The sequence below is a fragment of the Sus scrofa genome, chromosome 14, assembly GCF_054392235.1.
Source record: "Sus scrofa isolate SSC_HxYL_T2T_F1_AM1 chromosome 14, Sscrofa_HxYL_maternal_Yorkshire_Landrace_v2.0, whole genome shotgun sequence".
NCBI lineage: Eukaryota > Metazoa > Chordata > Mammalia > Artiodactyla > Suidae > Sus > Sus scrofa.
In genome coordinates, this window is record NC_139396.1 from 44,134,464 (window position 1) to 44,154,585 (window position 20,122).

At 59.0% G+C, this 20,122-nt stretch overlaps 1 protein-coding gene across 35 annotated transcripts in view; it reads right to left on the reverse strand.

Annotated features, from left to right (window-relative positions):
• FBRSL1 (fibrosin like 1) overlaps positions 1-20,122 on the reverse strand; it is an 87,121-nt gene that overhangs the window by 50,762 nt on the left and 16,237 nt on the right. For 31 of the 35 annotated variants that reach the window (XR_014825819.1, XR_014825820.1, XR_014825818.1 and 28 more), the window contains exons 2-4: positions 19,567-19,767; positions 2,812-2,916; positions 482-517 (exon numbers count right to left, since the gene is read on the reverse strand). Coding sequence is in view for 30 of the 35 variants with exons in the window: in XM_084993500.1 (XP_084849626.1) it covers positions 482-517; positions 2,812-2,916; positions 19,567-19,767 (342 nt within the window). In the remaining 5 variants the exon portion in view is untranslated. Of the gene's footprint in view, positions 1-481; positions 518-2,811; positions 2,917-15,898; positions 18,671-19,566; positions 19,768-20,122 lie in introns of those variants that run through there. The other 4 variants (XM_084993504.1, XM_084993502.1, XM_084993493.1 and 1 more) reach the window with 2 other exon arrangements.

Consider the following 20,122-nt stretch of genomic DNA (forward strand, 5'->3'; position numbering starts at 1 on the left):
CGGCTGTAAATCTGCAGAAATGGCTTTTATGGAGCTCTGGGTTTTATGGTGTCATTAACGTTCCTCCTGATACTTAAGGGGAAATGAAATAAAGTCATGAGGAGGGGGCTGGGGGAGAAGGAGGCTGCAGCAGGATGGCTCCCTCCTGCCCCTGTCCACCCCCTCTGGCCAGGTCGAAGGGGGTTGCAGGAGGGGGTGTCAGGGCACAGGCTGCTCCAGGACTGGGCTCCCAAAACCGAGTGCTGCGCCATGAGACCCAGAGGCCACTGCCCTAGCCCACCCCTACTCCTGCAGGCCAGGGCTGCAGGGCAGGACCCAGGACCGGCGCTGCCTCTGCACCTCTGCCCACTTTGGCCCCGTCCCCACCCCTCTACAAACCCCTTTCCCAGTCTGGGGGCAGCGTTCAGCACAGTTGGGGACCCCGAGGGTGGAGGGTTGGGGCATGCGGGGAGAGGACAGCAGAAGGGGGCAGGAGACTTACGGAGTAACCTCTGCCTGAGACCGCCTGCGCCGAGCTCTGCGGGGAAGGAAGAGGGACAGTCAGGAACTGGGCTGTGGCCCCAAAGGCCACCCTCGCCTCTGATGACCAGGGGAGTCAGAGCACCTGCTGGGGGTGCTGATGCTGTGACCCTGAGACAGGCCTGTTGGACCACTCCCAGCTCTTTGCTGGGACTGTGGGCAGGTGGGGGTTGAGGACTGGAGGCCCCACAGCCGAGTATCACAGAGCCCCAAACAGCCTGGGCTGTGCCTGAGGACCCGCCCCAGAACCCTTCCACCCCAGAGGAGTCTCCCCAACAGAGAGGTGGGCAAAGCCCCCACATTCCTGAGGGATGGGCTCAGCCCTTGGCCAGCCTCCCACCCCCTTTCCACATGTGGTTCTGGGCTGGGGGCCCAGGTCGATTTGTCCCTTGTCACCCACCAGCCTTCCAGGGTCACAGGGTCCAGCAGGGAACCCCTGGGAAGCCTTCCTGGAGGAGGAGCTGGGTAGGTAAACTTGGGGCCTCAGATGTCAGACAGGGTCAGCTCTGGCCTGGAGGCCATGTGCGGGTGACCCGATAACCCTTGACGAGCTTGCTTGGGCTCAAATGGGCATTTCAGATCTGATGGGAGAAACCAGTTAGGTGTGTTTCACCAGGGTTGACACCCGAGGCACAGGGGGACAGATGACTGGGCAGGTTGGGTGAGGGCGGGCCTCAGGTGTGTGGGACCCACAGACCAAGGTCTGCGTGGGGGGGGGGGGTCCAGATACCAAGATTCTTCTGGGAGAGTGGGTGACCACTGCAGCCAGACCACTCTGCTGAGTAGGGCTAGGGGGCCCCTCCCCCACCCACGCAGACCCTTACCAGGGCCTGCGGTCAGCTTATGGGGGGGTCTGCCAGGCAGAGCTCACCCTGGAGGGGGTCCCCCACCCCCAGGCCCTGCCCATGGAGGTGGGTAGGGTTCCATAACCGCCCCCAAGCTTGCGCCCTCACGCCGGCCCGTGCTGTGCTCAGAACCGCCTCCGTTCATCCCGGCCGGCAATTAGAGGAGTTGGAACTAGGGCAGCCCCCGCGGCCCCAGACAATTACCAGCCTATTTTCCCATCTTGTGGCAACAAGATCGGAGCTGGGCAATTAGGCCCTCCTCCTGGCCTCCCGCGCCGGCCCTCCCCCAGCCCCCATTTAGATGATAATGAGAGACGACTCGTTCCATTTAGCCCCGTAGAAAACCCATCTCCGCTCAGCGGCCACTTCTGCAGCTGGGGGTCAAGAAGACAAAGCCTCTTCCCCGAGCAACGCCTCCTCGCCTCCTCGTAGGGACCTTTCTGCCTGAGTCCTCCCTCCCTCTTCTCCCGCCCCCTGAGGGCCCCTCCATCCCCACCCCAAGCCCAAGCTCCCTACACCGCCCCATCCCCCTTCTCTAAGCTCTAGGGAGACCCGAGGCCATGGAGGGTTACCCAGCACCCCCATCACTGGCCGAATCCTGGTGGGAGCCCCTGTGTGTTGCCTGGGTCACCCCTACCCTGGGCCCCAAGCCCCTCCAGCCCTCAGGGACCTAAGCTCAGGGACCTATCTTTTTTTTTTTTTTTTGTCTTTTTAGGGCCATACCTGCAGCATATGGAAGTTCCTGGGCTAGGGGTCGAATCAGAGCTGCAGCCACTGGCTTATACCACAGCCACAGCCACAGCAATGCCAGATCCAAGCTGTGTCTGTGACCTACACACAGCTCATGGCAACCCTGGATCCTTAACCCACTAAGTGAGGCCAGGAATCGACCCACATCCTCTTGGATACTAGTCGGGTTCTTAACCCGCTGAGCCACAAAAGGAATTCCAGGGACCTGGCTTTTAGACAGGACACTACAGGGTGTCCCCAGACCCAGGCCACCTTGTGCCTCAGTGGGGCACCCTCCCTCCATGCAGCCCTCAGTGCCCACCTTAGCATCAAGGCACGAACCAAAAGACACCCTAGCTGACAGGGTCAGCCCGCCTGGGCAAGTGGGAGCGCTTCCAGCTCTTCATGCGCAGTCCTGGACCCACTCACCGGGCCGGAGGCACTTCCCACCGGGCTTGTCTCCTGGCAGCCCTGCCTCCTTGTCCACACCCCTGCCCGAAGGCCTAATGCCTGGTCCCCATTTAAAGCCCTCCAGATGGGGAAGTCCTAATTGGTAAAAAACCACGTTTTAATGAAGGGGAATGGGAATTGTGAGCCCAAAACCCTCAAGTGAGACACCAGGCCCTAAGCAAAGGGTTTGCAGTGTCTGCTGAAGGCTGAGGCCTGGCAGTCCCCCCAGGGACTCAGAAATGTTCCGGTGAGCAGCTGGGGTACTCACGTCACTGAGCTGGTCCCGGGAACTGCTCCTCCGGGAGCTGCTGGCTTCTCGGAAGCTGTCGCCGTCACTGTTGTGGTCGCCCCCTCTGGACACCGCGACCTTCATCTGGGGACAGGGAGAGATGGGCTCAGCGGGCGGGCGGGGGGGGGCCTCAGGCTCCTCCCTGAACCCCACCTCTGTCCTTAAACCCGGGGAGGGGGTGGAAGAGGCAGAGCTAAGCCCTCTGTAACACCCACTCCTACCCAGGATGGGAAAGAACTGCCCAGGAGAGCTAAGAGCCAGCATGGTGACATCAACTGCCAGCTCTGTCCTCCTTTCCTCCAGACAGCAGATGACTTAAAAGACTTCTGGATGGGGAGTGGCCTCCCCACCACTTCTGACCATTCCACTGGCCGCAGGTCAGGCCGGTCATCAGGTGTCAAGAGAATTCAGCCCTGCTTCCTGCACACACACCACGCATGGGCCTCCTTCAGTCCTCACCACAAGCAGTCAGGGCTGCGAGGGCTGCAGAGCTGGGTGTGAACCAGCCACTCCTCACTGTGGGTCCCAGGGCCATCACTCAACCTCTCTGTGCCTTAGTTCTGTCACCTGTGGACTGAAGCAAGTAATAGCCACTAGGGCAGGTGCTGTTCTGTCATTTATCTGCCAGAATTTTGGTGGACCTGGCTGCGCTGAGGGCCAGCCTTCAGCTCTTGGCTCCTCACACAAAAGCCCTGATTAAGCGCTTTGTGCCCACTTTATGAAAGAGGAAACCAAGGCCCAGAGAGGTTAAGTGACAGTGCAGGAAGTGGACCCAGAGTCCTGCTTGCATTTTTTTTTTTTTTTTTTTTTTTACTTAGAAACAATTTTTTTCCTTCTTTCTTTTCTTCCTTTTCCTTCCTTCCTTCCTTTCTCTCTCTCTCTCTCTTTCTTTCTTTCTGCTTTTTTAGGGCTGAACCTGTGACTTATGGAAGTTAAACAGGCTACAGGTGGAATTGGAGCTGTAGCCACTGGCCTACACCACAGCCACAGCAATTCAGGATCGGAGCCACATTTGGACCTATACCACAGCTCAGGGCAATGCCAGATCCTTAACCCACTTAGCGAGGCCAGGGATCAAACCCACATCCTCATGGTTACTAGTCAGGTTCATTGCCACTGAGCCACAATGGGACTCCTAGAAATAATTTCAAACCTCACAAAGCTGCAGGGCAAGGACACACATCAGAGACCCTGAGCCTCACCCCCCCAGGCCTAGAAGTCACTGCCCTGAACCACACTGGCTCCAGGCTGCCCTCAGGCCTTCGCCCCGGGACCACTGAGCTTTACCGACCCTTCACCTCTCTGTTTTAGAACACTGCCATGGCTTTGGATGTGCATTGACAGTCCAAGCCCTGGTCTGTGTGTCTGCTGTCTCCTAGCAGCAGACCAAGGAGGTGGTTCTTGGCCCGCATGCTGCCTAGCACCCGGTGACCCTTGCCCCGGGGGCTGCCAATGTCCCTGTGGGACAGTGTAAGGGACACCAGAGGGTGTGTGAATGGCCTGCCCTCCCCTCCACCCTCCAGGCCTCCTAGCCCAGCACACATGCTCTCAGGAGTGCTTAGACCCTGCCCCACAGCCAGGGTCTGTGAGGCCCCATCCTCCACACCCAGCCATTCTGCCGTAAGCATCCTTCAGCCCTAGAGACACCAGCTAGGGTGGAAGGTCAGGACGGGTCAGCAAGATGTGCTAGCTATACTCTGGAATATTCTCCCAGGAAACCCTCTCATGGCTTGAGTCCTTCTTCCTGCAGACCCCATGGTGGGCTCAGCCAGAAGCCTCTCTCGAGGCAGCCTCTCAGAGTCCCTGGTCCCCAGGGCCACTCGAAGCCCTGAAGTGGGGGTACAACCTGCAAAGCCACAGGACCCTGCCCTGGGTGGCCAGCCAAGTATAATGACAGAACACAGATCCAGTGTCTCTCTACAGCTCAGAGCCCTGGGGGTAAGGGCCCAGGTGAGGCAAACCCTCTGGGGAAGCTGGAACGCACACCTGAGGAGGGTGGTGGCGGAAGCCCAGGGCTGGGCCCCAGGCCTACCCTAGGCGGGAACACCCCCATCATGCGTCCCAGGGACCCCAGCCTCACTAGCTCCATCCTGCTCAGCTGAGTGGTGAATGCGTAGACCCTGGGCCAATGCTGCCCCTTCTAACTGTCCCCGAGCCTCAGTTTCCTCATCTGTGAAATGGGGATGTGCCTCACAGGCACTTCTGTTTGTGAGCCTGAGCCCAGAGCCAGCACCGAGAAGCCACCAGGTATCACTCTTGTCACCAGTCGGGCTCTCACTACCCTTGGGGGATGAGCCTTTCTGGGCCCTGGACCCCATGACAGGCCTCACCAAAAGGAGGGAAGATTAGTGCCTGAGGTGGGGGTGGGGCCTTCCTCACTGCCTGCTGGCAGGGAGCCTCTGCAGAAAACAAATCTCCTAGTCCCATGGTTTTCAAAGTGGGGTCCCTGGACCAGCATCGGCAGCACCCAGGAGTTTGTGAGAAATGCAAGACATCTTCAGGTCCCACCCCAAGACTTGCTGAATCTGAAACTTGAACCATGAATCATGTGTCATCAGGCCTTCTGGGGAAGTTTTGGGGTGGGGGGTGCTCTAGTTGAGATGGCTCTGATTGTTACTAATCATCCCTGTGAGCCCCACACTCACTGCTGGGGGTGGCAGTATTTTGGGCTGGACTCAGGGCAGGGTCCTTGCTCAAGAAGAGGAAGGCTGGGCCCAGAGACACTGCAGAGAGAGGAAAGGTCTGGGGCAAGGCTGCTGTGTATGGCTGTGCAGGTTGCTCACTGCACAAGGACACCCAGCAAAAGGGGTGGAGAAGCAGGGGCTGAAGAACAACACGCACACAGCTGAAATGTGATGAGGGAGGATGCCACATTCCAATTCAGACATTCACACAAGCTGTCTTCTCGCTGAGCTGGGCCTGACTCCTCAGTGGTGCCCTGAAGGATGGGGCAGGCTGGGGTCTGTCGTCCCTCTTCAGGTGGCCAGTTTTAGCTCTGAAAGCCCCATTTCCCAGAAAATCTTATAAAACCAAGTCCTGTGCCCTGGAAACCACCCCAGTTCTGGACACACTAGTCACCTGCTTCTGTTCCTAGGCCAAGAGCCCAAACAGTCCAAGCTGGGGTCTGGCTATCCTGCCTGCCTCCTAGTGGCTCAGAAATGCTGCTGGCCACCTAGGCCAGGAGGCCTGAGATGCCATGCCACCATACCAGCTGGGGCTGGAGAGACAAGATCAGAGTCCCCGGGCCCTGATTGTCCTGGGAGAGCAGTGGGGAGCTCCTGTGCCTGTGCCCCCTACCTCTGGGCATTATGGTCCACCCACCCACCCATCCACCCCCCTGTAATCTGACCCATCCAACCATTCACCCTTCCACTATCCACCGTCCATTCATCCACCCGCTCATTCATCCATTCACCCTCCCACTATCCACCATCACACATCCACCCACCCGAGGCTTACTGAGTACCTCTGCGCCTGCTCTATTCCGGGCAGTGAACACAAACAGACACAAGTCCCTGTCCTCCTGAAGCCTACAAAGAAGAGGCCTGCATGGGGTCAGGAGATGGCCACAGGTGCTCTGGAAAGTCAACAGCAGAGCAGAGCCAGGGTTGCCAGCGAGGACCTCACTGAGAAGGCAATACTTCTGAAAGGTGAGGCAGCAGGTTCCAGAGCTATGGAGAAGAAAAGGAGTGGCACTGCAGGGAGAAGCAGGGGTCCCTGGGGGAGTGCCTCGAGAGCCCCACGATGGAGCACCTGCGGCTTCTGTGAGGTATGGAAAATTCCTGAACGCCTAACAATCAGCTCTTGCAAGGTGGCACACCGCCACAGCATGCCCTCAGACTGGCAGGGCCAGGACTCTGCCCTCAGACTGGTGGATATGTGCAAATAGGGCACTGCCCTCAACCTGGCAGGGGCAGGTCACGGACCTCAGCAGTGGGGCAGGAGTTGGTACAGAGAGGACACTTCCCTTAGATCAGCATAGTTAGGGTGCTGCCATCAGAACAGCAGGGTTAGGGACACCACCTTCTGACTGAGGCATCTGAGGAGCACCTGAGGCCCTGGGCTTTCTGGCAGTAACAGAGAAACGCCTCCTTAGCAGGGCAGCCCAGCCCAGGCTCAGCTGCACCCCCAGGAGGAAGCATCTGCCTCCCAGGCTGGTGTAGGTAGGTAATGCATACTCCCCCCTGGTGATCAGACCCTCAGGGTGTGGGGGGTTGGCGGCCAGCCCAGGGGGTGTGGCTGAGAAGGGGCCCAAGAGTCAGGAGACTGCAGTGTCCCAAGGCTGCCCCACAAGCTGCACAGGTTGGGGACAGGAACCCATCTGTGCCTGGGACGCCCTGGCACCCCTCACCCCAACAGCGAGCAAACTCACCGGGACTCCAGACCCACACACCCCTTCACAGACCAGCACTTGCAGGAACACACTGTAGGAACTGCACCGAGAATCCCAGATGGCCCCCACGTCCAGACACGATGCCCGCCTACTCCTACACCTGCCCACCTGGCCAAGACCCCCACATGAAGTAGGGTGCACACGAGGTTCCCACGACCCTTATAGCCCTTGTGCGCAGACGAGCAGAAACCGCTGCCCTCCCTAAACCGCTCTGTGCCTACAATGCTCACACCGCCTGTGCTGACAGTGGGATTGGTGGCCCTGGAGCTGCGTAGTGTGAGACCAGAATGGCCATTCGTGGTAACCCCTGCAGAAGCTCATTAGCCAGTTTCACCCTCCTGAGCATCATCCCACAGAGCTCTCAGGCAGGCACATGAGCTCACACACATTCTCAGGGGCTCTGGGCCCTGACTCATGCCTCTCCTCCTGAATGCCAGCCCAGCCCAGCCCAGGGGTGGGAGGTGCTCTCAGACCCATGGCTGGACCACACTGGCCTCCACACCTGCAGGCCTGGGAAGGGAAGAGGTAGGGCAAGGCCTGGCTGCAGCCCCTGGGGGACCCTGAGAAGGGGGCGGTGGCTGAGGCCACCCATGGTCTCCCTCAAACCAGTGGGGGACAGGCCCTGGGGCGGGAGGAAGGATCAGGCACCCGTCAAGCACCAGAAACCACCCCTTCGCCCCCAGTTGGCTGGGCCACTGTCCTGGTGAGAAGGGAGTCTGGATCAGTGCCCACCCCTGGCCACCTCCAGGGTGCCCTTGCAGAAACCGAGCACAGGCTCCAGACAGCACCCTACCCTGTGTCCATGAGCAAACATGCATGTGCACACACACTTGCCTCCCTGCTCTGGGGCCATGTGGCAACTCAAGCCTGCGGTGGAGACCCCTCCTCCTTGCACTCCATCTCCACCCCTGCTCCTCATGGCACCCCGATTTCCTCTCGGGGCCCCTGTGCAAACCGTTAAAGCCCCTGGGCCTCCTCAGGGGTCAGATATTATGGGTCTCACCTCAGAGACCTTCCTGGGCCCCCTGGGTATTCCAGTATGCACCCCAAAGTCAAGAGGTCCCCTGCTGACTCAGCAGCCAAAGGTCAAGCCCATGGCCCTGACTGGGCCCCCGCCAGCTGCCTAGGAGACGGAGCTGCGTTTATCCATGAGAACCATCTGCCTTCTTGCCCCCAACCCCGCAGTCCCTGCTTGTTCCAGCTGATCCCCCATGTCCAGTGTGTTCTGTGGCCTTCCATTAACCCTTGGTGCAGGTGCCTGGCATGGCTAAGTGGGAGGTGACAGCCTGTCCCATCTACCTGAAGCCCTCACAGTGCATGGTCCGAGGCCTGGTCTATGCCACAGCTGAGGACCACCCCACTGCCTCCTGGGCACCTCAGCCCCTGGCCCCTCCATCATTCCCTACATCATTGCCCCAAGGGCTGTAAACCTAGTTCTGCCCAGGAAGCCCCTTGAGTTTCCCCAGGCCTGGCAGCTCGCTGGCCCCAGGTGTGCTCTGTGGTGAACCTGGGTGGGAGCTGTCTCAGGGAGCCTGGGCTTCAGAGCAGCCCAGGGAGGCACAAGGCCCCCCAGGGAGGAGACACTTCATGCACACTGTGCAAACACACCCACGAAGGGGGCTGATGGGCAGATGAGATGCTGCAGTGTGTGAGGAAGGCCAGGGCCCTCCTCCCCAACTTGCCTGCACAGCCTCTCCTCTGCATGCACATGACAACCCCTCTGTAGGTCAGGGTGGAGAAGGATCCCTTTGAGGCTCAGCATTGAGGCAGGTGTCACCCAGCTGACAGCAGCGCCTGCTGGTGAAGCGTGGTAATGCAGCTGTCGGTGCCCAGGGTGGTGAGAGGGGTGGCAAGGGGGGGGTCCTCAGGGATGCAAGTAGGGGATGGAGGCTCCAGGATGAGGGAATCAACAGTAAGGAGACCCTGGTGTCCCCTGTCCTCTGGGGTGGCTGGGCGTGGGCCCTGTTCCTTCCTGGGGTGCCTCCCGACCCTCCCTTCATTCCTGCATCAACCAGGCCAATGAAGGCCCCTCAGGCTCCTTGTCCCCAAGTGTCCTTGCTGGACCATTTGCTGTGGCCCCAGGTGTCCTTGCTGGTGCCCATCAGGCAGGGGCTATCCTTCATCCCCACCATCTAGCACAGGGCCTGGCACAATGAGGGGTTTGGTGGTTCGTGGGTGACCGAGTATTTCCACAGTCAGCTTGGGGTCAGGGAGCGAGCTGCTGCCCCCTGAGGCTGGCCACCCCCCTCCAACTGCTCCACATCCTTCCTCTAGGAAAGGTGGACAGATGGATGGACAGAGATGGGATGGAGATGACAACAGACTGCACAGGGGGTGCTGGCCACCACCCGAGGAGCAGGCTCTGGGGACACCATCTGCACATGAGCAAGTGTGTGCGTCGGGTTGCCCCACCTATGCCTGTGTGGTCCTCCCTTCTGCTGGGGAACAGGGGCGGTGCAGCTGGGACCTGCCCCACAGTTGTGATGTGGACGCTAGGTGTGTGTGCCACCAGAGCTGGAGCAGGGTCCTCTGTGCTCCATCTCACCTCCTCTCATTGGCTTAGCCGCTCAGCCTGCTCCATCACTGTCCCTGTCTGTCCCCATCTGTCCAGTTGACTCAAGCCACAAGCACCTCCCTCCAACTGTAACAGCCTTCCTCCTGGCGGTCCACACACCTACCCAGCCCTCCTCCTCCTGTGTCATTAGAAATGTGACCCCTTCCCAGGCGTATGGCTGGGGGCTCCTTGTCACTTGGGCCTCAGCTTGGGTCCATCCCCTGGGAGAGGCCTCCCACCCCCCTGATCTAAAGAAGCCCCCTTTCCAGGCAGGCCTGTTGTCACCTCAAAATCCCCGACTCATTTCATGCCTGTCTGGAACTCAGCTCCCTGAGAGCAGGGACTGTCATCTGTCTTAGTCATCTTGGCACCCCAGGACTCAGACAGGGGGTGACAACAGAGCCCAATGGGCTGACAACATGCCAGACAGGGAGGAGAGGTGGGTGCCTGCCATGCCCAGGTATCCGCTCCCTGCCACCCTCCTCCCAGCTGTGCCCACCAGCAAGTTCCCCGCCCCATGGGCCTGGTGCTTAGTCATGAGGGCCACTTCTGGGGCGGGGGTTTGGGCTGCGAGCAGCCTTGCTTCTGTGCCCCACGACCCAGCCTGCTGGTCCCTAAGGGCCCCAGGCCCCAGCCCAGGTGCCCAAGCTGCAGAACGGCCAAGGGCTTGGCCCACGGGCATTGCCAGGATGGCTGCCTGAGGGAACCAGGGGAGCCTGCCAAGGAGGCCAAAGCCAAGCGGGAGAAACCATTATGCTGTGAAGAACATGATAAAGCAGAAAGTGCAATAACAACAGCAAACATGTGGATCTAGCACGGCACAGGCCGTGAAGCCAGCTGAGTCTTTCATCTCAACCACCTGAGAAACAAGTAGTCCTGAGGCCCCACTTGACAGATGAGGAAACTGGCCCAGAAAGGAGGAGTCACTGGCCTGGGGCCATGGAGGCAGCAGGGGCAGGCGTCTTTGTATGGAGCCAAACCTCCTGTGTGGGGCGGGCACAGTGACAGCCTGGTGCAGCAAGAGGAGGGCTGAAGAGTCACCCAGAGCAGCCCCATGCGGCTGCCCTCAAGCTATAGCCCAGGCCTCAGGACAGGTGCAGGTGGGAGGAACCATTCAGACCTTGTACAGTGGCTGGCCAGGAGCCAGCATGGTTCTTTTTTTTTTGGTCTTTTTAGGGCCACACACACGGCATATGGAAGTTTTCAGGCTATGCGTCAAATTGGAGCTACAGCTGCTGGCCTACGCCAGCCACAGCAAAGTGGGATCCAAGTTGCGTCTTCAGTCTACACCACAGCTCACAGCAATGCCAGATCCTTAACCCACTGAGTGAGGCCAGGGATCAAATCCACGTCCTCATGGATCCTAGCTGGGTTCTTAACCCGGTGAGCCACAACGGGAACTCTTGGTTCTGCTTTATTTATTCCTCTTTTTAGGGCTGCACCCACGGCATGTGGAAGTTCCCAGGCTAGGGGTTGAATTGGAGCTACCGCTACCGGCCTAAACCACAGCCACAGCAATGCCAGATTCGAGCTGCATCTGCGACCTACACCACAGCTCACCCCAACGCTGAATCCTTAACTGAGTGAGGCCAGGGATCAAACCTATGTCCTCATGGATACTAGTCAGATTCGTTTCCACTGAGCCACGAAAGGAACTCCCGGGTTCTGACTTTAAATGAACTCACTGAATCTGAAAACCCCTAAGGAGTGTCATTAACCCCCTGTACAGATAAGAAAACTGAGGCACTGAGGGGCAGTCACCCGCCCAAGGCCACAGTGCTAACAAGTGTCAGCTACCACGATGCTCATCTGCCAAAGGCCAGGGTGACTTTTCTGGAAGGACTCAAGCCAGCCCAGTCTGGAAACTTGTCTTGTGAGTGAGGAGAAAAGCCCTCAACGAACCGGCAAATAGATGTGATGCTGAGGAGCACAGACAGGCCGAACTCTGTGTCACTCCCTCAGCACTTACTGGGGCTCCAGGGGCCCAGGCCTTGCCAGACTTGGGGTTACCAGGCCTGGTTTGGGGTGCAGGTAAAAAGTGGGCAATCGTACCATGGAAGTGGGGAAGCTGAACCCCAGGGTGAGTTACCCAGAAAGTAGGCAGGTTGGGGGATGGGGTGGTCAGGCCCCAAAGGACCTCATGGGGCATCCCCAGGAGCCAGGACTTTGTCTGCAGATGAAGGGAACCTTCTGGAATGCTTTCAGCAGGGCAAGAGCATGCTCAGATGGGCTCCTCAGAGGAGCCTCACAGCCTGCAGAAGGGCAGGGAGACAGGAGACAGTGGCTGCCACTGCTTCAGTCTTTCAGGGAAAGGTCAGGGTCAAGGGCACAGATCCTGGAGCCAAGCCACCTAGTTTGAACCCTGGCTCAGCTGCTTTTTCTGCTTGTCTTGGGCAAGTTACTTGGATGCTTCTTTGGTTTTATTTGTTTGTTTTTCTGTCAGTATCCTCATCTGAAAAACAGGCTTGTCTGACAGGGTGTGGTCAGGCTAACCATACTCGGTGAAACCTGGAGATAATGCCTGGGACAACTATGGAAGGTCAGCTTCTCTTAGCTGTTAAGATGGTGGCGGGCTGGCAGTGATGGGTATGCACTGACATCCAGACTACAAATTCAATTTAATAGATACAGGACTATTCAGATCCTCTATTTCACTAAAAGTCAGTTTTACTAAGTTGCATTCATTTCACCTAAGCCATTTGATTACCAGAATAAAATTGTTTCTGCCCCATCCTTTCAATGTCCGTAGCACCTGCAGTGGAATTCCCTTCTTCATCCCTAACACTGGGAACCTGTGTTTTTTTCAATCTAGGGTGTTCTCAATTTTATTGATGTTTTCCAAGAAACACTTTTTGGCTTTGTTAGTTTTCACTATTTATTTCTTGTTCATTAATTATACTCTCATCTGCATTCTCTCCTTTCTTCTTTAGGATTTTTTCCTCTAGCTTCCCATGGTCACTGATCTTGAACCCATTTTCTTTTCCAACATGAGCACGGAAGCTAGAGGTGTCACTCTGAACACTGCTTTAGCAGCACTGCACACATTCTATAGGGTGAGTTTTCATTTGCTTTGAATTACTTTCTAGTAAAATCCCATTTGGAGGGACAATTAGGAGGTGGAAGCAAAGGCCTGGCCTGGGCTGGGGGAGTGAGCAGTGGAAGATGTCTCCCTGTTTCTGGTTTGATTCCCAGGGCAGCCGCCAGGCTCATCACTGAAACCAGGGAAAGGTTTGGAGCTGATGCATTCTGGCTTGTTCATGCTCAAGGAGGGGCCATGGCATCTGTGCAGAGTGCCTTGCTCCTGGATATGCAGGCCTGATACTCAGAGGAGAGGTTCTAGGTTGACACCTGCCGGGCTTCACGGTCCTGTGTTGGGGGTTCAAACCAAGGGCTGGCTGAACAAAAGACTGAGAAAGATAACAGGATTAGCAGTGTGAGGAGAAAGCGAACTGGGTAGGGCACCTCTGGATGTTCCCCAGCCTGCCTGCTCTGAGTCCCACTGGACCAGCCTGAGGCTAGTCTCAATTGAGAAGGGCTGTATGAGAATGCTGCACACTGCCTTTCCAAGACTTGGTACGAAAATAAAGCAGAATATTCCACTGACAATTTTCATATTGAATACAGCTGCCCCTCAGTATCCATGGGGGATTGGGCTCCAGGACACCCCTGCAGATACTAAAATCCACAGATGCTCAAGTCCCTTGTATAAAATGACGTGGCCCCACTAGCCCTCTGCACCCACAGATACACATAGTTATTGGTATATGGAGTCAAAATACATCAGGATTCAATTTGCCTCTCCTTTTCATGTTCCTAATGTGGCTCACATCACAGTCCTATCAAAGAGCACTGCTCTAAGCTTTGCAGGCATGGTCAGAACCTGCCTTTTAACAAGACCCCTGGGACCCCTCCCAGGGTTTGGGCTGGTGCCCCCTTCAGTCTCAGCTGCACCACCCCCTGCCAGCCCCATCTCACCCTGGGACAGGTTTTTTGCCAAGCCCCCAGGCAAGGGCAGATGGGCAGACATGGCCATTGTCTTCCTTAGACACCCCACCCCCACCTTTGGTGAGCCACTAGGGATAAATGTTTTTCGGTCATTGCCACCTCTGGCTGCAGGAGGAGGGCCAGCTGGCTTTGTGGCCCAGCCAAACGCGAATGCAGACGTTGCACAATGCACACCTGCCTCTTCTAATGTACTAAGGGACTGAGTCACATTCTGTGCCTGCTACAACAGAGACTCCATGGGCAGAGATGACCCGCCTTGCTCAGGAAGCAGTGACTTAGGTGTTGATGAAGTCCTCATGCTAGGAATGGCTGGTCCAGGGGCTCATCCTCCCAGGGCATCTCCATCATGGAGGAGCAGAGCTTGTTGGGAGTGAGTGGATGTTCACCTGGGGAGCACTTCTGCGCTCAGGAGAGATGCGCGAGTACATACGTGACATATGGGAGACAGGTGCATGGTGACAGACAAGCTGTCTTCCCCAGGAAACTGCCAGCCTGAACCAGGCATCCCGGGTGGACACTGCATGTGGCGCGCTAACCCCCTTCAAGGACAGGGAACCTGTCGCCTCATCAGGGTTCATCTGCCCATCCCACCGTGCCCCTCCCAAAGGGCTGCCCCGCCATTCACTGAGGGGTCCCAAGGGGTCTCTTAGTAAGCCCCCTCACAGTAAGCCCCACCTGCCACTTCCTGGATGGACCAACCTGGTCACCGCCCCCTCCACCTGACAGCAAACCACGACCACGACTGCTGCCCTTCTCATCACAGGTTTAGCAGGGACCAGGCAGGGGCTCATGTGCAGGTGGCACACATCCCCCTACAGCCCAGTCTACAGAGGCTCAGAGGAGAGGCCCTGGCGGAAGCACTGTGCTTAGGATTGTCTCATCCCAGGGGGGCCCTGGGACAACATGGGGCATCCCCCAGGCCCCCATAACACCCACTAAAGACTCACTCTATCTTCACCCATCAGGCTGGGCTGCCCCACTCTCCCCAGGGAAGGGTGGGTTACACCTCACACCCCTGGCCTCAGGGCCAGATCAGTTGCCACCAGGCCACGCTGCGCCCACACAGCTGTGCCCTTTGGCCAGCAAAGTGAGTCATCAAATTAGAATTAGTCACCAATGTTTCAATATCACTTAACCCACAGAAAAATCCAGCTTTCCAGTTGCTCTCAAAAAGAAATCTGGCCACGCAGGACCTATATTTCCTCCTGGCATCGTGGGTCCCCCAGGACGCAATGCGTGTAGTCTAGTCCCCCCACGGCCAGTGGTGCCTAGCTGAAGTACACACCTCTCGGGGTCCCAGCACTCTGAACGCAAGGCCAGCCGTGGCCACAGGTGGGCCCCTCTGGGTTCAAATGCAACCCAATCCCCTTCCTCAGCCAGTGACGACACAGGGAACAGGCCCCACCCACTCACCATGGAGTTCACCCACAGTGGGCCCTTATGGGTGAAAGTAGGCAGCCAGGCCCTGGCCGCGGGGACCCTGTGGGCTCAGCCCTCTTCTTCTGTCAGTTGGTGTCCCCACAGTTCTGTTTCTGCCACTAAGTGGCACCCAAGCACCATAGCCGACATTCCCAGGGCACAGAAGCCTAGAAAGGCAGTGGCTGCAGGTCCAGTCCTGGCCTGCCCATGACATGTCCAAACGTGCACGCTGGGCCCAGGGGGCAGATCTGCTCACACTGCCCCTCAGACTGGGAGGATTTCAGAGAAGTGGGAGGGAGGGGTGGCCTGAAGCCTTGCCACCCTCAGCTCATGAAGACAACAGTGGTATCAGAGGGATCAATGACAAGATCTCGAGAAGCACCTTCAGTGGCATCTAGAAAAAGACCCCTTTCAGAGCAGGGGCTCTGAGAAACAGGACAGGAAGAGCTTGTCCCTCCAGTGGGCTGCTAGGGTGGCTGGGGGCTGATTACGGCAAGCTGGAATCCCCCAAAGCCCACACCACACCATCTCCCCCCCCCAACCCCCAGGCATCCCCTCCCTTGGCTGCTCTGCTGCAGCTCAGCTGGAATGTAATGAACGAGAGGCAAGTCCAGATGTGCAGAAAATCACCTGTTGGAATATATCACTTTCTGTAGGACACATGCTTTGTTAAATTACAAACACTGATGCTGTTATAAAAATAATGGCACAGCGCTTTTTATTTTCTTTAATCAGAAAAATAAGCCCCATGTTTCTGGGAAGGAGACCAGGTATCCGGAGGCTCTACTCTGGGTGTCAGGCTGTAGGGCAGACCCCTCCCTGGCCAGTCAGGACCCCAGAAGGGCCAGGGTCCTCATGAATAAGCACGGAGGAAGGCTTGGGCCTGGATATGGGTGTATGTATGCGGGGGGTGGGAGGGGATACCTCTGTGGCCTCCGTGAACCAGGGAGGTACAGGGGTGGCTGTACAACCTTGTGAGACTGGGCACACGGAGCCCTGGGGGGAGCCTGGCCAGGGCACCCCAGGTGGCTGATGGTGCTCTCCCACCTTGTGCCCAGGACTCCTGGAGCACCAATGTGGGGCGGTTCTGAACCCGAGGTCTGGGGCAAGGAGGGGAGTGACCCTTAAGCGCAGGTGTGAGATGGGTGGGGGGCGGCAGAGAAAGCCCAGTAGTGTGAGGTCTGCCCTGACAGGCGACATCCCAGGGACCAACAGCCAGAAAGCTAGCTGCAGGAGATGAAAAGGAGGCTGAGAAGGAACATTCCAATAATGGCCTTGGGCCCTGTAGGCTTTCTTGATCCAAAGCTGGGGGGGTGATGGGAGACTCTGCCCCTACCTCTGCTTCAGTCCTGGGCCACTGGGGTGGAAATAGAGTCCTGAGGGGGACCTGCCTTGTCACCAGCAGTTCCAACTCAACCAGAGATGGCCCTGAGGACCCCTCGTGTCCCCTCCACACAGTCAAAGGACCCTGGAGATGGACACACATCACCCTTTGCCAGAAGGAAGTCAAGAAGAACCTCAGGCCTGGCTCTAGCTGTGCCCACATGTTGCCTGGGAGGGCGGTAAATGCAGAACTGGCCGGGTGGGTGAAGCATAAGGAGGGCAAGGCCCACAGCGGCACGTCCCCTAAATCACACTTGCACACACACCATGTACACACGCACACCTGCAGACCACACACCGCGTTCGTGCACACACAAATGCACACTCGCCAGGCAGCACACCTGGGGCAGGTATACACGGAAACTCCAACATACAAGGACATGTGGGCACTTTAGAGGCACAGAAAGATGCTGAGGGAGCCCCCACAAGCCTGAGCCCTTGGGGGACAGCTGTGTTCTCTCTCCCAGGAGCGTGCACATCACAAAGCAGTGGGCACGGCAGGGGCGGGTGTGGCGGGGAGGTGGGAAGATGCTGCGGGTCCTCTCCTCTCTTCCTGGCGTGGGTGGGCCTTGGCTCTGTGGCGGCCCTGCAGGGGCTCCCGCCTCTGCTGAGCCTCAGCTTCCAACTGCAAGTAGCCTGGCCTGTCTGGAGAAGGCCTCTGGCCAGTCTGACAACACATCTCAGGCCGCGGGGTGAGGGGCCCTGGCCCGGCCCAGCACAGCCACACCTGGGGTGGTCTGGAAAAACAGGCATCAGGCTCCAGGGCTCACAGATGGGGCCTGGCGGGCCACTGCAGGGGTGGAGGATCGAGTCCGTCGTGACCTCAGGGGCCGGCAGGGCTGGCCCAGGGCCAGGAGGGAGAGCTGGGGCTGATGGGCCCGAGCCAGGTCCAGCAGCGACTGCCGAGGTTGGCTTGGGGGCCCCAGGAGAGGCCGGCGGGGTGGGGCTGGCCGGCCCAGGAGCGACGGGCGCTCAGGTATGGGGAGTAACGGCTGGGGCTTGCAGGGCTGGCTCGGGCCCAGAAGTGATCGCAGGGGCTGGCAGGGCTGTTTCGGGCCCAGGAGTGGCCGCTTTCGTCGGCACGGCTGTTCTGGGCCCAGGAGTGGCCGCTTGGGTGGGTGAGGCTGTTCTGGGTCCATGAGTGGCCGCTTTTGTTGGCATGGCTGTCCAGGGCCCAGCAATGAAGGCTTGGGGGGGCCAGGCTGCTCTGGGGTTTCAACTAATTGCTGGGGCTGGCTGAGGCCCAGCAGTGACCGCCGAGGGCGGCTGGGCTGACCCAAGAGGGACCTTCGGGGCTGGCACGGGGCCAATAATGCCCGCCGGGGACAGCGGCACTGGCCTGAGAGTGAGCTGGTGGGCCGGCGACGTGGACGCATCATGAGGAGTGACTGTGGGGGTTGGCACCGCTGGCACTGGGCTAGCAGTGACCTAAGGGGCCGGCACCGCTGTCCTGAGGATGCCCGGCTGGGCTGGCCACGGAGACACGGGGCCATCCATGACCGTGTAGGCCAGCAACGGTGCCAGAGGGCCAGCAGGGACCGACAGAAGTGGCATGGGGACAGGACAGACCGCAGGGGCCGGCAGCGGTGCCATGGGGCCAGGACGGACCACAGGGGCCTACAGAGGTGACATGGGGCCAGGATGGACCGCAGGGGCCGGCAACGCTGCCATGGGGCCAGGAGGGAGCGTAGGCGCCGACAGCGCTGCCTGGGGGCTAGAAGCGCCCAACGCGGCTGGCGGGGCTGAGCCAGGAGTGACCGCTGGGGCCGGCAGTGCTGATCTGGGGCTGGAAGCAGCTGCTGGGGCCGGCAGGGCTGACCTGGGCCCAGGAGTGACCGCCGGGGCTGGCAGGGCTGTCTTGGGCCCTGAAGTGACCGCTGGGGCCAGCCGCGCTGACCTGGGAGTGGCCGCTGGGGCTGGCAGGGCTGCCCGGGGTCCGGGAGAGCCCGACGGGGCTGGCAGCGCTGACACGGGGCTGGGAGTGACCCCTGGGGCTGGCTGGGCTGGAGCTGCTGCTGGTGCTGGGCCGGGCCGTTCTGGTCCCAGTGGTTGGCTGGGAGCGGCCCCCCTTCTGGGGAGCACACCTGCATGGAAGAAAGAGCACGTGTCCACCTGGGCAGGTGTGCTTGCAGACCCCCCATCCAGCCCGGGTCCCTGAGTCATGCTGCCCCCTCACCAGCATTCCAATCCCCAAGGGAGTTGAGAGTGGAGTGTGAAACACCAAGAAGAACCCCTCTCTGAAAAGAAGGCGCAAACCAATGAGTCCCCGAGAGGAAAGCAGCTGCAGTACTGAGCCGACACCTAGGACAGAACCCTGTCCTCTGGGAGAAGGTCCCTGGCCCCACTCTCCCCGCCCCATGCCAGCTGGGCTCTGGGGGACAGCGAGGATGGCCCCTTCCACTGGGGGCCTGCTCCCAGCGGCTGGAGAAGAAGGCCCCCGGGCAGGGCTGCTCCTTGCACCTGGATCACCAACCACAAGTGCCATGACTCCCTCCCTGTCTCGCAGACACACTGCGTTTCACATAAGTTTAGCAGATGGAGGGCACCCAGCAATGAGCCTGGTCCCCACACGTTACAGTCATGTTGGACACCCTGGAGTCGGCGGAGCCTGGCAGACGCAAAGGGGAAACGGGGCCAGCCTATCAGCAGGTGCACCTTCCTGCTCCACCTGAGCCGAGCACCCCGCCCCTAATTCCTAGGATCCTGGTCTGGTTTGGCCTCTGTCTGGCCGTGACCCCCCAACCCCCGCAAGGCAGGTCTCCTGCCTCTGCTCAGGACTCACGGATTTTCAGTGGGCAGCTACCCCTGGCCCCAGTCCACGTGTGCCCCATACCCCACGCCCAACAACGATGGAGCGCGTTGCCAGGCAGGCCCAGATGCCGACGGGTGGTGTCCAGGTGCGGGTGTGGCCCCGAGGCTGCCCGGGGGAAGGGGGGCACAGAGCCCTTGGTTCTGAGCAGGGGTGGGGCCCGGTGCTCACCTGCTTGGTGGGCTGCAATGGGACCTTCTTCTTCCCTCGGTCACAGGTGGGCTCCAGGTCCTGCTCAGAGCTGCCTGCCTCCAGGGGCCGCCCGTTCTCACTCGGCTCTGCAGTCGGGCAGTTTTCTGACTCGCGAGGTTTCTTGACGAGGCGACGTTCCCACTTCTCCTTCCGCTCATGTGGCTTCAGGGCCATGTCCTTCTGTGGGGTGAGGGAGAACAAAACCAGCTAAGTGCCAGTGACACAGATACCAATGACACCATGTGAGACCCTGTTGTGTGTGAGGGTGGGGCATGGGCTGTCAGGCTGACACTCAGACCTTGAGAAGGAGCCCCCATCTTGGGAGGGCTACATTTGAGGGGGAATGAAGGGGGATGGAAGGATGGGTGGGGACAGACAGGGGAAATGAGCGTGGGTGAGCCATCAGAACTGGGGGTTGAGGGGAGGGTGACAGGGGTGAGTTTCCCAAGGAGCCTGGCCAGTGAATGCGGGCCTGATCTTTGGCCTAGCATGAAGCCTTGCCCAAGCTCGGCAGAAGCAGGTGTGAGCCTGGCAC